General features: G+C 31.5%; 1 protein-coding gene across 10 annotated transcripts in view; it reads left to right on the plus strand.

Moving 5' to 3' along the window:
- LOC143249207 (sodium/mannose cotransporter SLC5A10-like) overlaps positions 1-17,810 on the plus strand; it is a 62,809-nt gene extending 44,999 nt beyond the window's left edge. For 9 of the 10 annotated variants that reach the window (XM_076498680.1, XM_076498681.1, XM_076498679.1 and 6 more), the window contains 4 exons: positions 2,502-2,670; positions 2,961-3,176; positions 4,924-5,056; positions 9,611-17,810. In XM_076498680.1, coding sequence (XP_076354795.1) covers positions 2,502-2,670; positions 2,961-3,176; positions 4,924-5,056; positions 9,611-9,861 — 769 coding nt within the window. In that variant the 3' untranslated portion in view covers positions 9,862-17,810. The remainder of the gene's footprint in view (positions 1-2,501; positions 2,671-2,960; positions 3,177-4,923; positions 5,057-9,610) is intronic. The other variant, XM_076498687.1, reaches the window with a different exon arrangement.
- The last annotated feature ends 364 nt before the right edge of the window (positions 17,811-18,174 follow it).

An 18,174-nucleotide genomic window follows, 5' to 3' on the forward strand; every position in this document is an offset into this window, starting at 1 on the left:
GGATCGATGTTTTATGCTAAAGATATATCGTGCTCTTTTTTTTGGTCAAAACTTGACTATGGATGACTGGTCTATGGCTCTTCCAGGGCCTTGGCCTTAAAGATGCTAGACCCATTCATCATCAAGGACTTTGGTTTTGCACAGGGGCTTTCCACACTTCCCCAGTTCAGAGCTTATAGATAATCTTATGAACCTTCTTTGCATCTCTGCTGTTTGCAATTGTCTTTACTATATGCTTTGAAACTTCATTTCTTACCAAAGCATCCCACCTGGGGTTGTGTTTTCCTTTCACGGTGGGTAATACTTTTTCAGAACAGATGATCTACCATTGCTCCTTTCAGCCTTCATATCCAGGCACAGTTGGATGAATTGGGTCAGTCCTTGAATAACATTGCTGTATACACCAGTTAACCCATCCCACCATGTCTTTTTACAGTCCCCAAGTGTAATAAATTTTTAAATCATCTGAAAAAGCAGACACTCCTGATTGGAAATTCGGTCTGTTATTTGCTGAACATCTTTCAAACCATCCTTCCATTCCTATTTATACAGATGACTCCAAATCAGGTGACTATGTGGTCTCTGCCATGGTTTGTTGTGGTTCATTGGTTGCATGCAGAATCCCCTCTACAGCTTCTGTGTTCACTGCTGAACTGTACACCATTTCTTTTGCCCTGGATCACATAGAAACTAAACAGTACTCAAATTTCACTATTTTTACTAACTCGTTTAGTTCTTTATTGGCCCTGAAATCGCTTCATGTTAGTTCAAAACTAACTGGTCCATTTCTCTTTAATATCTACTTCTATGTATTTTTTCTTGATACCAGGCCACGTTGGTATTTGCAGGAACGAGCTCGCTGACACCATAGCTCAATCTATCTGCTCTGGCACTGTCACTGCTGTGCTTATTTCATACATGGATTATGGTCCTGTATTCAAGGCTCAATTCTGTGCCAGTTGGCAGTTGACTTGGAATGAGCAATGTGAAAACAAGCTTTTCCAAATAAAACCCTATATTGGACCCCATTTTGGTACCGTAAGGATCGGAAAGAGGAAGTTCTTGTAACTAGACTCCATATTGGTCACGGTTTTTTAACTTATTGGTTTATTTTATCTGGGACTGATGCACCAATGTGTTGTCTGTGTGACACTCAGGTTACAATAAGCCACATTTTATTGTCTTGCCGCAGTTATTGACTCTGAAGGACGGCACCATTTTAAACATGTTCTGTCCCAAGGTTTATCTATAACATTATACAGTGTTATTGGCGATGGTGACACTGTCCACCTTGGAAATGTTTTAGTATTTTAAAGGCCATTAATCTTTTCAATGCTATTTAAGTTTTTTAATTTATACATTAGACCTTTCTTAATGTGATTCCCTTTTAAGAGTCAAGGTACATCTAGTTTGATTTGAAATTAGAAAATGGCCGTAACATCAAATAACTCAAAACTAAGAATAGAAAGGCCAACTTCAGGTGACTAACAGTGGTTTTTGAACTCTTCTGTTTGTCTTCCTGACAAGTTATGATAATTACGATTATACTACAGAAAGTCCTTTACAACTTGTATTACTCTGGTTTTTCTCCTACTGCTGTAGACTGTTTAAAAATTGGTTTTAATGTTATTTATATTTGTTTTTATACACTTTGTTTTGTTTTACCTTAATTTACTTTAATAAATTTTACTAATTTTAATTTAATTTTAACTTTTTACCAGATGTTTGGCACAAATAACCTAGTTGCTTTGTGCCATAAAACACCAAACCAACCAACCAACCAACCTTATCAAGTTGTTTTAATTCTGTATTAAAGTTATTTCTAAATATTACAGGCTATTGCGTTCCTGCAACTGGCTGCAGACAGCAAAAGGCAGTTGAAGTTTAAATGTTGTGTTTAAATCTTCTAACCCTTAACTGATTCATCTTACTTGCTGGCAACTTTTCACTAACATTTTGATTTTAACTGATAGGTGGAATAGATGGTGCAACATGGGTGACATTATCCTTTATGACTTAAGGACGACATCAGGAAATGGTAGTGAAACCACTGTTTTGCTTTTAATTTTATTATGTTTATGTGTGTGTTTGTGTATCTGTAATAAATGTATGGACATTAATTGGGACACGAGAGAAAAAAATGGTTAAGTACAAAAAAGTGAAAGCAAGTAGTTAAGCTTAGCCTCAGAAAGAAAAGAAGAAAAATTATTGGTGAAGTTCAAAAACTGTGCTTTCAACTTCAAAATACAAGTTATGCATGTGATGGATTTCAGCGAACATGGTCTTGAATTGAATTCAGTTACACCCAGAAGTATCAATATGAGTGATATTCTTTTGCAGGTGCAAGTATCTATTGTTTTATAATACAGAAAAATGCCTACTATATGACGAGTTACAAGTAATCAAAACTGTACAAAACATGGTCAGTTTGAGAATTTAAGTAAAATAAATGTATGAGGATGAAACCTGATGTGTTCAAATATCTGTATTATTATTTTTAGGTCATTTGTGATTTTTATGGTAGCTGTGAGCATAGCTTGGATTCCAGCTATACAGAACATGCAGAGTGGCCAACTTTTCATTTACATCCAAGCAATATCTGCAAATCTTGCTCCTCCTGTTGCATCTGTCTACATCTTTGCAATTCTGTGGAAGAGAATGAATGAGAATGTGTGTATATATTACTGATATTTCACATTGTGCTAATGATTTAAATATTTAATTTATGATTAAGATATTTAACAGTACAACTTTTTTAAGATTTTAAGGTACTTAAACCTATCAATTAGGTTGTAGTATCAGAAATTGCTTTTATTTAACATGTGGTTTATTAGTAAACATCTATAAACAAGTATTTCAGAAAAAAAACCTTCTTCTAAAACTCCCTTAAGGAAAGAATAATTTTTACCTATACTTTATGGTTTGTTGATGCTGTTAATGTATACCCTTTAATTTTTCAGGGAGCTTTTTGGGGATTGATAACAGGATTTTTGACTGGTTTAATTAGACTAGTGTTGGATTTTGCATATCCTGAATTATTCTGTGGAGAAGAAGACACACGACCAGTTATTTTGTCTGGCTTACATTATATGTATTTTGCTTTAATTTTGTTTTGGTTAACTGGATTTGTGGCTGTGGCTGTCAGTATGTTGACAAAGCCTCCTGAGGATTTTAGGGTAAGAATATTTTTATTATTGGAAGACATGTAGCTTTGGTTTGAAAAGTTATTCTTGGACAAAAACTTAAAACATCCATTTGACTGAATGTACATCGTATGTCAGAACATTAGCCTAAGAGTATACAGAGTTCACCTTGACATTTTCTTAAATCACTGGATGCTTAAATTATCATTATAGTTAGAGCTGATAATGACATATCACTTATTAATTTAAGGGTGTATTCAAGCAATAATTAATGCATGCAATTCACAGTATAAAGGTCATTATCACAAGGTTCCTTAGCAGTTTCAAGAAAGACCAGTATAATTCATTAGTTGAAGAATGATACCATTACTGAAAAATATATCTATATAACTATTGATTACATGTACTGAATAGGATTTGGATCTACTGGTGTCTTCCTGACACAAATGAGTGATAATGGTCTTCCATAGATAGTACTAAACTCAGAGCTATATCCAGTTATTTTTGCATCCTGGACAGTTTCAGTAACTACACCTCTCCACTCATTTTCTTCTTGGCCCATGCACATTGGTCAGTCTGCAGAGGTTATATATAGTGCATTGTACTTTAGGTCTGCCTAACATTTTTTATGGCATACATTCTTGCAGAACAGATTTGTTATTTATGGTGGCTATTCAATCAAAACAAATGCTTTCATATCACAAGATAGTTAATAAATGTATTTTAAAGGTAATTAATAGAACATTGATAAATTACCAAATAAATGAATTTTTTGTATTTAATTGTGATAAATCTCAGTTTTTACTTTACTTTATAGCAATAACAGATACATTAAAAAACTAATTACCCTGTTGAGTATGCATTCTTTAGTATTTGGTAGCCAGCATAATTTTAGGATGTTCCAGAACATTGGATATGCTATAAAAAGATACAGATATTACGAAAGGAGCATGTAGAGATGGTAAGCACTACAACACTAGAAAATCTAAAAATAATTATGATATATATACATGTTATATCTATAAGTTAAATAATGAACGCAGGAACTTAAGTACCATACTACACTAAATAGAGCAAGTTATCTTGCTTAATTGAGATGATAATGCTCAAATGGTAAGTTTCTCTATCTGCCTTCCATCTGCACAGTTATGTATAGATTATTGAGTAACAGGCATAACAATCAATCTGTGCCCTCTACCAGCTGAACCTTGGGCAGTTGCCCCTTTCACTGTACTGTAGCTATGGATTTAATTAAACACTTTGGTTACAATAGTAACTTTATTATTTTATTGTGGTCTGTTAGTTTGTAATGATTCCCTCCTCATCCTTTTCTTTTTATTTATTATTACTGAGGAAAATTTTAGTTGTCGTCTTCACTGTTTATTACATCTAATGAATTTTACCTGGATCTGCTGGTTGATAATGATATGAATAGTAGTCTTCCTTGAGTATTACTGATGAACATTTTGGTAGAGGTCTTAATTGTTTATTATACATTTGAATTTTAAGACCATTTCAAAAAGGATGTGTTATATCAGTGATGTGTACATGAAACTCCCTATGCATATGTATTTTCTTCATGAGGGCACTCAGTACATTCCTAGTTTGTATGGAACTTGTTTTTGCTGTTATTTGTTAAGGAGTTTGGATTTTTGTATCTCTTCATTATTTTGCAATTGCTTTTGATGCAATATGTTTCTACTGCTGTTGTGTATTTTATTCTACATAGCAGCTGAGAAAGGCAATTTAAGACTATTTAATTGTAAAATATTCTTCATAGACAATAAGGACAACATACTGGACACGATTTGATTCTCGTCCTCGTAAAGACGATCTTGAAAACTTAGAATTGAAGAGAGCTGAAAATCTGAAAGATAAAACTGAGAAACAACACACTGAAGTTGCAGATGAAGGTCAGTTTCATCGCTTTTTAAACTGCAAAATTCAGTCTCATTCTTTATTATTTCAAAGATTAGATTTGTGAATATCTAAGGAATTTTTAGTTATTGTAGCTTTCTAAGTAAGACAAAATAAAATTCGTATTTTGAAAAACTTTTGAAAAAATTATTGTTTTAAGAAATTTCAACTGATGCCATTTGTACTTAACTCTGTGCACAACCATCATAACATAAAGTATTTCAGTACTATCTTCCTTAACCTGGTGTAGCCAGGTGGTTAGGGTGCTCAACTCATAAGCTGAGGGTCATAGATTTAAATCTCCATCAGACCAAACACACTCACCCTTTCAGCTGTAGGGATGCTATAATGTTATGATCAATCCCACTATTCATTGGTAAAAGAGTAGCCCAAGAGTTGGTAGTGGGTGGTGATGATTAGCTGCTTTCCCTCTAGTCTTGCATTGCTAAATTATGGAAAGCTAGCACAGATGGCCCTGGCATAGCTTTGTGCAAAATTCAAAAATGAAAAGCTATTTTTCTTTTCAATAATAAAGAATGAAACTATTCTGAAAAAGCTTTGGGAAGCTTATAGTGTTAGAGTTTTCATTACACTAGAAGATTTTCTAGCTGGAATTGCATGCTATTTGTAAACTGCATCATATTTGTTGCTCAAAAATTTTTTATTTCCAATACGGTAAATTACTTCTGCTCACATAAATAGCTATTCTGAGTCAGTGTTGCCCTCTATATTTAAATAAATTTTTTTTTTATTCTTGCCTCGAGCCTTTTATCTCCTCTCAGTTAAAATTAACTGATTCTAGTGTTTCCTCATGCAACTCACCAATAAGAGTAGGAGATACACTTTTGATGCATTGACAGTACTCATATTCTAAAGTTTAGTTTGTGCTTCAAATGTTTTAATTTTTTTTTGTAACTTTATGTTAATTTTTCTCAACGAGTTTACTGTTTATTATACAACAGTGATATTTATAACTTATTCAGTTATTCCAAAGTAAAATTATATTTCTACCCAGTTACAGAACTTAATACTTCATTCAAAAAATAGTTATTGCTTCTGTCAACACAGTTGTGTGATTATTCATTTTGCATTGACTTTTACATTACCAATAATATGTTCTAAGTTTTATTAGATAAGTTGAATTTTTTCTACTATACCATTCCTTTATGTTTAACATGGTCTTTATTTCACTGTATTGTTTTTCTTTCATTCATCAGATCTCGTACATAGTTTTTGTTACAACAAACATTCTTATTTTATATAATGATGTCTCTTCCATTTCTGTTAATTTTTCTCTTTTACCTTCTTTTTATTCAATTGGTTTGTGTGGAACCCTTGAGTCAGGGTCCACACAAACTTATTCCAATATTGTACATACTTATTATTCAGTTAATTTTTTTAATAGTTGGTGATATTTTTTGTTATGCATTGCTCATTTAGGCTTCACAAGTGTTTATTTTTGGTTTACCTATGGTTCTGTTTCTGGGTTAATTGGTAATTAGGTTTATATATCTTTTTTTGTTTAGGTTTCATAAGTATCTGTTTGTTTAGGCTTATCTGTGAGTTTATTTGCAGGTTCATCAATATTTAAGTGAATTATCTTTATCAATACATAACATCACCTTCATATGATTATTTCTCTACACAGTTTCTGAACATTTCTGCTGTATTGACTATTTTATTTTCATTTTTTTTATACTTTTTACCATTAATTTCATTTGTGAGGGCCCCACCTTTACCTTCTTCCTGTATTGGCTAAACCCATTTGTATGTGAATTTGATTTTGTAAGTTTTCCTCTACCTTCTCATGGAGTGTCTTTAGGCCTCTACTGTAGTCACTCAGTCACTTTGTGGGTCTTTTCTGTTTTAATATGCTATATTTGATTACATTTGAGTAGGTCTTTCTGTAGGACTGAGAATGGCCACAGTATACCTCCTTATTTTTGATTTTGTCTCCATGTACTAATGATCATGTATCAGTTTTGTGCCTTCACCTTTGGACTTGTTTTGGTTGTATAGGTCTTTTGTGGGATAGTCTGCATTTTACTTGACTTACAGATTTGGGGTTTTTTATTAACAGTGTTCATTTATGTCTGCTTCAGTTAGTTCATTTCAAATGGTGTCAGTCATTTCATGCTCTTCTGCTCCTTCCATAGTTGGATTTTTCAGTCGTACAAGTATTTTCTGTTACATTCCTCACATTCTTGTCTATTTGAGTTGGGCTTTTTTTAACACCACTTCCATCAGGAACATCCATTTTTCTCCTTAAATGCATTTAAAAGTGTTTTTTATTATCTTTGCATTTGGAGTTTTCTCTTCATTTTCTTTGTTTCTTTGTGTAAATATGCATTGATAGCTCAGCATATCCCCCATGGCTTTGGGCTCACCACTTCCTCCCCCTTTTCGGGATTGATTCTCTTTTCTAATGCTTATCTCAAAAATGGGGGTATGGTTCTGTCGTAGGAGGCTTCAGGATGATGGTCTTTATTCGAAAGGTCTTATCTCATTCACACCTAGACACTTCCACCATTTCAAAATGTTTTAAATCACACTCATTTTCCTCTTTAATTTGATTTGTTGATATCAGTGGCTTGTATCACTCACTGAGGAGACATTTCTTCTTGTTTTCTTTGGGGTAAACAAGGGATTCTTATTTGAACTCTCATATTTAACATATATCTCCAGATCCTTTGTCCTCATTACTAATTTAATTTTCAATTCTGATGCTTTCTCTCACAGAGTGACTTCTTAATCTTTCTAAATTTTAGTGGGTTATCTCCTCTAGAGTACTCTTTCACATGACATTTTTTAATGTCTTCTCACTTCCAATTTGGCTCCAGCATAACTAGATGGTTATAGTGCTTGATTCACAAACTAGCATCACTGGTTTGAATTCACATCCTGCCAAACATGCTCACCCTTTCAGTTGTGGAGGCATTATAATGTTACGTTCAATCCCACTATTCATCCATAGAGTAGGCAGTGGATGGTGATGACTACAATGCCTTCCATTTAGCCTTTCACTACCATGTTAAGGAGAGCTAGCAAAGATAGCCCTTGCATAGGTATGTGTGAAATTCAAAACAAACACTTCCCACTTAAATACCTAGTTATTTTGGTCTCTGGTTCACCATCCTCTTGCTCTGATTATCAAGTTCACACAAGTTTACATTAGTTTTTTCATATTCTATTAGTCTTCCCTGCTAATTATCTTCCCCCCAATCTGTTGTCCAAGATTTTGTGTTTACCCATTGCACTACCTAAGATGATGATGTTCTTCTGGACTCTACACTGCATCCCCCACCCTTTTCTTCTAGTGGAATTTAAAAGTCCTTGCTTCTTTCCAGTTCCAAGCTGCTGGGGTGATGGACCATGGAGGCATCAGTTAATAAAGTACAAAAAAAAAAATATTATAAAATAATTCAGTTGAGAGTAGGGCAGTGTTGTTCTTCTGGTCTAGATACTGTAATATCCTCCAGTATGACAAACAAAAACAGGAGTAAGCTGTCAAAATTGCAGCTCATCCTTTCAGTTGGGATCTCTCATACTGTTCCACATGAATGTGGGTTCCCAGTGGCTAGATTTTGGATTTAGAGTAGAACCAATTGATGTAAATCCTCACAAGTGTATTACAGATGTCTATATTCTTCCGTCATTTCTACTTCATCAGTGTTGTGGGTCATGGTGGAGGTACTTGCAGATCTGTTGCAATTCTTCCCCTTCCACTATCCTTTACACCTGGGGGTACATCCTTTTAATTTTACCCACTTTTATATATTTTTTGATTAAGTTCATAAATATTGCATGGTTCAGATCACTATCTGACTATAACTCTCTCTCGCTTGGATGTACTCCTCTGTTCTTCTGCCCATATATGCAATATCTTTCTGTGATGGACAAAGAGCATACCTGTTTCAGAAGTGGTGTGATTTCCTGCATCAGATCTTAAAAAATGAGTATCTTATCATAAGGGGTGTCCTTTGAATACTTTTGAATAATGCTTCTTTTTTCTATTCAGTGTAGGATTCTAGCTATTGGTGTGAGAAGAGGTAATATATCATATTAGAAGTTGTAATTTTCCCATACTGAAAATGTATTTATGATAAGTACTTACCTCCTCTCATCTTCCAAACTTTCGTCTCCACTGAAAACTGGTACTTCTATTTTCTGCCAAAACTCAGTGATAGTTTGAAAGAACTGAATAGTTACATGCATATAAAGAGTCATATTATTATTGGCAGAGGGCTGTTACCTGATAAATACATTGGAATCAGTCACTTCCAAGTGAGAAGAGATAAGGCTAGTGGCATCATAAACAAATATTTTTGAAAATAGAGGGCAGCACTGAAAGATAACAGCTATTTTATGTAAGTAGGAGTAAGTACCTATTGGAAATGCATTTTTCAGTATAGGAAAACTATAATTTTTCAGGCAGAAGCCAAAATATACAGTGTCTTGGTGTAAAACTTATGCGAGTTTGTTTGAAATGTTAATATTTTATTTGCTTTTTATAAATTGTATAAGTTATTTTTTCCATTTTATATTTTCAGAAGTCCAACAGCAAAATAAAGAAAAGACAATATTATCATATCTCATGCAGTTTTACAACTGGTTTTGTGGATTTGAACACTCTACAAAAGGAGAGGAAAAGGAAATAGAACTTTATAAGCATCTGGAGGATGTAGCTTCCCTAAAACAAGGGTTTTGTGAAAAAATTACGCTAAATTTCTTTTCGGCTTTTATAGTAGGGTTTGCTATATTTATTTTTGGGTTTTTTTCAGTACCAACAACTATTGAATGATTGCATATATATTTTTTTAAAATTCTTATTAGTTTTTATAATTATGCATTATACTACTAAAATATTTTCACAAAACAAGATAAATGAAGAACTTTGTTTTAAGTTTGAATCTTGGTACCAGCTCATATAAAAAATAAAATAATAGTATATTTTATGATACTACCACATTACCAGTTTATTTTTTCATGTATAAAAAATCTTGAAAACAAAACAACTTAGAATATCCATGGGCTCCAAGCATTTTCTAGTTGTCAAATTATTAGTCAAATTCAACTGTTCAGTTAAGGGTAACATGAGAGTTGATGATCAGTTGTGCTATTTTCCCTCTAAAATATTACTTCTTTATTTTAATTTGATGTATATAAGAGGGTGTATTATTTAAGGTGATTTATTTCTTAAACTTGGTTACTATACCCTTGGTGGGAAGGGAAGTATACATGTGCTCCATTGTATGGTTATATACTTGACAAAAGTACAAACATAGCTCCTTCTTGATTCAACAGTAAGCATGATGGCTTATAATTCTAAAATTTTGAGTGCGACTCATGTGGTGTGCACAGCACAGTTGGTCCATTTGTTTAACAGAAAACATATTTGGAAAAAAGAGAAAAATATAGCAAAACTGTATTTTATTATAGCCTGAATCTGAATATTTCTTTTATTATACTTGAAACTATATTATTTTTAAAGTAATATTTAGCACAATTTAATATCAACATAATGAATATACCTGTAAACTTGTTTTTGAAATATCAATTAACTAAACATAAGAGTGAGTTGTTTTATTAAATACTGCACAAGAGAACATGTTTTGGTTTATATGCTTACTCAAAAATCCAAAGTTATTAGTTTCATATTCAACTTATTCCTTTTTTTGAGTTAAAATTAAATCACCTTTTAACTATTGGTAAAGTTAATTATTCAATATGTCACTTGAAAAATATACAGTTGAGATGACATAATGAGAGATATAATGATTTCCTGACAATATGTTTTAGAGCCAGGTGAAACTTTGATTCAGAGAAGTAATATATTTTGTATCTTAATAATTTTCAATCAAAATGGTCAAAATGCTAGAACTTTCGATGTTAAAAATAAATCAAGTCATTCAAACTTTGCCATAAATACATAATTTCATTGGCTTCCTAATCTTTGAGCAGTGTATTCTTTTATATTGCCAGTTATAAGCCAGTTTCGTTATTTCAGGTAACTTTTAATAAGAAATCTAAGGAAAGTAATGCAGTTTTAATGAAAGTCTTTAATTGCTGATAGAAAACAAAGGAGTCTAACTTAATGTTAAACTGGTGGGTTACTGTGTATTTTGAGCGCAATCTCAGGGGCTATAACATTGATGTTTGACGAAAAAACTTGTCATGGTTTTCAGTGATGTCAAGAAAACCCACTTGTAGAGAAAATGTATATATGTAAAAATGGCTCGTTTGGGTTGAGAAAATATTTTACGTAGAGGAGTGAACAACGTTCAACATGTTAAACAACTACAACTATATACAAACAAATGGCCTAAGCATAGGCAACCCACTATCACCAGTTCTATCCAATATTTTTATGACAAGTTGAAACACAAGCAATTAACACAGCATTACATCCACCACTATACTGGTACAGATATGTAGATGACACAGTTGCAGGATTCAGATCTACAGAACACAGACTTAATTTTTTCAATCACATTAACTCTATACATCCCAACATTAACTTGACATGTGAACAGGAAGAAAGCAATCAAATATCATTTCTTAACCTCAAAATTACAAGAACCGATACACAATTTAAAACAGAAATTCACCGAAATATCACCCATACTGGTCTATACATTCCTTGGGACTCAGCACATAAAGCAAAACAAAAACTCAACATATTAAGAAACCAAATAAACACAGCCATAAAACTATGCTTACCAGATAAAATTAACGATGAATTATACAAAATAAAACAATACTTCTTCAACATCAATAAGTTTCCTCCACAAACTATAGAAAACATTATATGCACACACCTAGACAAAAAGCAAAATCAACCAACAAAAGTAAATATATTTCACGAATCAAAAAATCACGAAACCATATACTGCTGCATTTCATATATTCCCGACATCAGCTGAAAAATAACCAGCATTTGGCAAAAACTAATAACAAAATATGACATTCCAGTTAATACCAAATTTATTCAAAAACCAGGCACAAAACTGAGGTCTATACTATGTAAAAATACACTGACAAACACCACACCAACATTACTTATAAAATACAATGTGATAACTACCACAACTTCTATATTGGAGAAACAGGTAGAAAAATGGAAACCAAATTCAAAAAACATAAGTCACCTTCACACGTTTTCAAACACTGTCAAACCAAGTCAAATAAACATAACATTACCATAGAAAACACTCAAATACTCAATTAAGAAACAAACATCAACAAATGCAAAATTAAAGAAGCCTTACTTATACAACAACTTAAACTCAAAATAAACCAATACAAAGGAACACCTTCATGCCTATATTAAAAATAATAAAGTAAATAATAGAAAATTATATATTCAAACATCTAACACCGCCCTCTACATTCTGACACTCAGTTACACAACCCCTTTCAAACATGTGGTCAGCTTCCGGTCAGTTACCTCTTTCTTTCTTTGTGAACCTGATGATGACCAGAGAAGGTCGAAACGTTGTTCGCTCCTCTATGTAAAATATTTTCTCAACCCAAATGAGCCATTTTTACATGTATATTTTTGTCAGGTTTATTAGCATTAAATGATAGAGTAATATAGTAACAAGTAAAAAACATTAAGCAACTAAACCTCAATGTCAAAAGAAGTAAAAGTAAGTTTTCTTTAGTATGGTAACTTCTTAAATTATTTAAAGGGATTTTATGATTACCAGTATGCATGACACCAGATGACATAAGAATGATAATTTAGTATCATGTCACCTCATATTGAGACGTTTGTCAATGATGTGCTTGTTATTTTGTTGTTTTTAGGGTGAATAGTTAGTAATCTTCACCTGTTACTGGAGGCATATTGTGCAAATGAGAAATTTTATCATTTTTAAGTTGCAAAAATTTCTGTTGTCATAACCCATTTCATATACAGCTTTCACATTTTACTACTTTTTTTAATAAAATTTTAGTATTACTTGTTGTAAGCAAATAAATTACAAGAATCTGATAATGGTAGTTTCTTTCCTATTTGTAAGTGTCAAGAAAAATATCAGACTGATATAACCAAATGTAAGATTATATGTTCCATGATGTCATACACCAAACAATCTTGGAAATGCAACTGCCAGTGTGTTGTACCATACTTGTGGTTTTCAGGATAATCCCTGTTTTAGTATATCTGTGTTTATCGTAATTAATATGTTGTTAAAACAGAATAAAATTGACAAGAGGGTCGGATTAAAATATTTAAACTTCCAAGTGTTTAGGTCATTTGGAGATGGTATACTTGTCTTCTGATATAGGTGTAATGTTTATTTTAAAAAGAGTTGACAGACATAACTGAATAAAAAGTTGAATCCTTCTATGAATAAAAGATAAATTTATAATTCTTATATTAAGAGATTTAAGGAGGTGTAATGTAATCCACTCTGAGTCAATGGACAAAGGTTTTATGACAGAAACTAAGTGATTTGAAAGCATTAGTGAAGTAAAACTTGTGGAATGAGTTAATTCTATAATTCCCACTGCCATAAATTCTCCATTTTATAATACTGAATGAAATTTATGCATGCTAATTTTATGAAATTTTTGAATTGTCATTTTATGTACTGAACCACTTGTTTATATGCATTTATCAGTTTAATTGCAGTAATTGATACAGCTTTCACTATACGACATAGACGTGTTTTAGTGGTAGGTGTCTTTGTAGTATCCTTTCGATCAGCACTTTTAGTATGTTATTTCCTGTAGATGTGTTCAATACTTACATAAAAGTGTTTTGTTGTTATAAAAAGCTTTCATTCTAGCACTGGATTGGGATTTAAAACATTTTTTGTTTTACTTTTGTAACAAAAATTAATTCAAGCAAATTATGCTTTTAAAATCACTTTGTGATAAAACTTGTATACAGTATGTTATATATATTTGGATAATAGAAACTATATAAATAAGTGTAAGATGTACACATATAAACTAATATAGATGTAATTAATGTCTAGAAAAGTAGCATGGTTTTTGTTTTCAACTATATGCAAAGTTTTGTTGAATTTGTTTTCATCTCTAACAAGTTTCATGTATACACAAAATAATGTACTCAATTACTGTATTGTTCACCCCCCACCCCAAGAAAAGGTTTGTTTCAAAAAGATAACTCATTTGATTTGAAAATTATCCATTTCTATGAAAGAAAAGCTAGTTTGTTGTATGTATTTGTTTAAAAAAGAACGTGGCATCATCCATAATAAGAAATTGTCATTTCGTATAGTACTATGATTGGTACTAATATCTAGGTTATTTTTCAAATCTTAATACTAAATTTTGTTGAACAAATAAGTACTGTTAATAGTTTTAACTATTGAATTAAAGTTAATTTTTTAAATTTGTAATCTGATATGTAAGACAAGACACAAAGGGTCTGATGATTAGTGCACTGGATCAGAGGATCACAAGTTCAAATCCTGTCTCTGAACATGTTTACCCTTTTATCATTGGGGTGTCATAATGTGATGGTCATTGGTAAGAGAGTTGGTGGTGGGCAGTATATACTAAATGCCTTCCACCTACTTTATCACTTCACTATTAAGGATGGCTAGTGCAGTTAGCCCTGGAGTAGCTTTTTATGAATTTCATAAACAAACTAAGGGTGTACATAAACATCACATGCTCATATTGTTATTACAGTTGCTAACTTAAAATTATCCTAATATTTTACATTGTTATGACCAGATGCACATGATTCTGTAATTTTATGTTTTATCTTTTGTTGCAAAAATGTCTGTTGTGACTCAGGTTAAAGTCACTATTTATTTTTTAATGTAATATGTGTGGAGAGTACAAACAATTAAATTAATGTACAAATTGACTAAGTTCAGTAGAGTTTTTATTTTCAATATTTTGCTTATGAGGTTATTTTGCAAATAAGCATTTTAAATAGTGGTTGAGCTGAAACATGGAACATAACAGAAAAAGGACTTTAAATTTGGACTGATATTTGTGAAATAAAACATGTTCAACTGTAGACGTTTTTCACACTTAATGTGATTAACCTCTTGTGCACTTCAAATAAGAAGTGTATTAAAACATTTCAGGTCTGTCTTTTTTCTATCTTAAGCTACTGTTGAATAGGACTTTCATTAAAAACCATAATTGCAGTTATATGTCTATATGAAATAACATTCACATGCAGCATGAGTAGACTAATATTATAGTTTCTTGGCTTTTAGGCATATTCTTAAACTCTTTATTAGGACAAAATTTTCCTACCTTTCCCACTGTAAAATCTTATTCGCTAGCTTTAACAATGCAATGTCCTATTATCTATTCCAACTGAGGAGCATAATAATATCATAAATTAACATGTAAAAGTGATACAGTTTTAGCAAACATTTTCATTGCTACTTTGCAATAAGTGTTAGAGTTTGTGCTACATTTTAATACAGTTTACTTTCACACTATCTGCAACAGGGGATAGCCTTGGGCAAGATAGGAGGTAAAGGAGTTAGCTGATATAAAGCAATATCAGTAATCGGTACAGGCATAGTGATGGCATATGTTTGAGTGTGAAGTTATGGGTTGGAAAACTGTTACAAATTTGTAAATTTTTCCACTTGCACATCCTTCCATAAAATTTACATTGGAACATTTCCAAGGAACTAACAAATTAAACTACTTATATACCATAGTAACAGTTACTTAGACTGCTTACAGACTTTGTTATATTAACATTATGTTAGTCTTGTTATTATAAACTTTATATTGTATCATCTAAGTAATAGTCAAGAAAGGAGATTTTTTTCATTTGATAAATTTGAGGGCTGAACATGAAGTTCTGTTGATATTAAAACATGGATGGATTCAAGATAAAAATGCATTAATACTAATTAGAGCTGGATGATTGATATATGCTAGTACCTATGAGTATTGATTACATCAGTTAATATTACATAAAATAATCATGTAATTGAAATTATAAATAAACTGACCAGTGTCATGCAAGTAATTAACTAATTGAACTTAGTGTGTCCAGTTATTGCCTTCTTTTTTTATTATTCCAGTTATCCAAGTAAACAAAATATTGCCTTTATGATCTGTGATTATTATTTTCAATTAATTATAGTTTGATCAGCTTAACTGATTAATATTACTCCTTACAAAGTTGATTGACTAATCAAAATCTGTGTTTCCAGTTATTACTGTTTTCAGTTGTTTCAGCTATTCAAGTCTTATGTGAAAATAATAAATTAATTGAATGACCATAATTCATTAGTGAGCTTGATGATTAATCAGTTATCAGCTTCCACTAATCACCCAGCTCTAAAACTGGTAATGTATCCAGTATCTAAGAAAAAAATGTAAAATCCAAATTAATTTTCTTTGCTCTTAAGCTAATTGACCTTGTAGCCACAAATGCTTGTTTAAATTCACAACTAGTTTCTACTATAGTATAGCAATCACAAGGTATTCTTTAGAGAAAAGATGTGAACTACAGTTCAGAACCACCATAAAGTATGATAGCAGTGAAGTAAAACAACTCCCAGTCCAGTGCAAAACGAAACACTAACACATGGTTTACCCACAAAAACAGAGATTCTAAATATAGAATACCAAACAGTTGTTAAAACCTTTTATTAAGAAATAAAACTGACTTTTGCTAAAATACAGTTGGCTGATGTATCAACCATTATCTTCACCCTGTTGTTTTGTCTCGTCTATAAATTATTTGCACAAATGCAAAAAAAAACAAAAAACGAAAAGCTTTTTGACATTATACCACTTAAATTTGTTAATATTAATTTTCTTCCAAATATTTTTAAAATTATACTGATTCCAATTGTATCTCACTGTTGTTGCTTTAATATTGTTGTGGCACATTCTTTAATTAACAAGAAAACTTTCTAAGTGGCTCAGGAGTAAGCATGAAGGCTTATACACTAAAAATCTGGTTCAATACTCATGGTTGGCACAGTGTAGGTATTCCTTTGTGTAGGTTTGCATTTAAAAATAAACAACTTAGCAACATTATTATATAATATTACTTGATCTCATGGAATATTTTTATACATTTCCCTCTTGAGGCTTTTTACTTGCACGAGAAGTCCCATAACCCATAAGCAAAACATTGAAAATAAAAACATGTATTATCGTTGATTGAGTTTCATATTTTTTAATATGACAGAAGAAGGTGTCATATTATTTTGGAATGTTGGACTGAAACTAGCAAAAAACATTTGCTTTAGCAGCTGGAGCAAACACTTGGCACATTAATACAGAATGTTGTTCTTATTATATCTTACCGACTTGGTGAATAAGTTTATACAATAACTCCTGTTATTAATATATTTAGAAAACATTTATTAAAACTTGTATTTTTGTTAAGACTGTACTTACAGATAAAAGTTATTAGTGTAGTTGCATGTGTAGAACTATGAAGGTGATTTGTATATATACAGTGATTCATTGACTGGTAAATAAGTAGTAATAAATTATGCTATTTGGGCATTAAATAGGAAGTCAAGTATAAGAAAAACAACATGAAAGTACTTTAATAAATGGGATTGGTAACTCACTTTTTACAGCCTGAATGTAAACATGGTATCATTAATTGTCATTTCAGACACTGACTATAGTTGTTAATCCTGGTGAACAGTCCAGTTTAATAATGTTTGTTTTTAGGTTAAGGACATGCAATAAATATCCAAGAGTAAAAGATCAGCCTGTAACATGGGATTGTATTGTTAACGAAAAATAAATGTTTTACAACCAGTTCTGTGTATTATGAAACTTTTTCTTATCAGAAAAAACATCATCATTAATTAGATTACGTTTTAACAAAGAACTAATATTGGCACAAAATACAATAACAAGAAACTGTAATTACTTAATTTTTTATAAACAGTCGGGTGGTAATATATGTCTGGATAACTCTTAAAAAACATGGTTTCAATAAAATATCTAAATTAAAAGTAGGAATTTTATTTTTTATGTTAAAATATATCAGATTTGAACTTAAATATTGATTCATGTTTATGTGTAAGCTAACAACAAAATCAGTATGGCACTTATATTCAGAAGCATCTAAAAACTTCATTATTTATAAAACCACAGAATGGTATAATGTATGTTAAAT

This window comes from Tachypleus tridentatus, chromosome 4, assembly GCF_004210375.1.
Source record: "Tachypleus tridentatus isolate NWPU-2018 chromosome 4, ASM421037v1, whole genome shotgun sequence".
Lineage (NCBI taxonomy): Eukaryota > Metazoa > Arthropoda > Merostomata > Xiphosura > Limulidae > Tachypleus > Tachypleus tridentatus.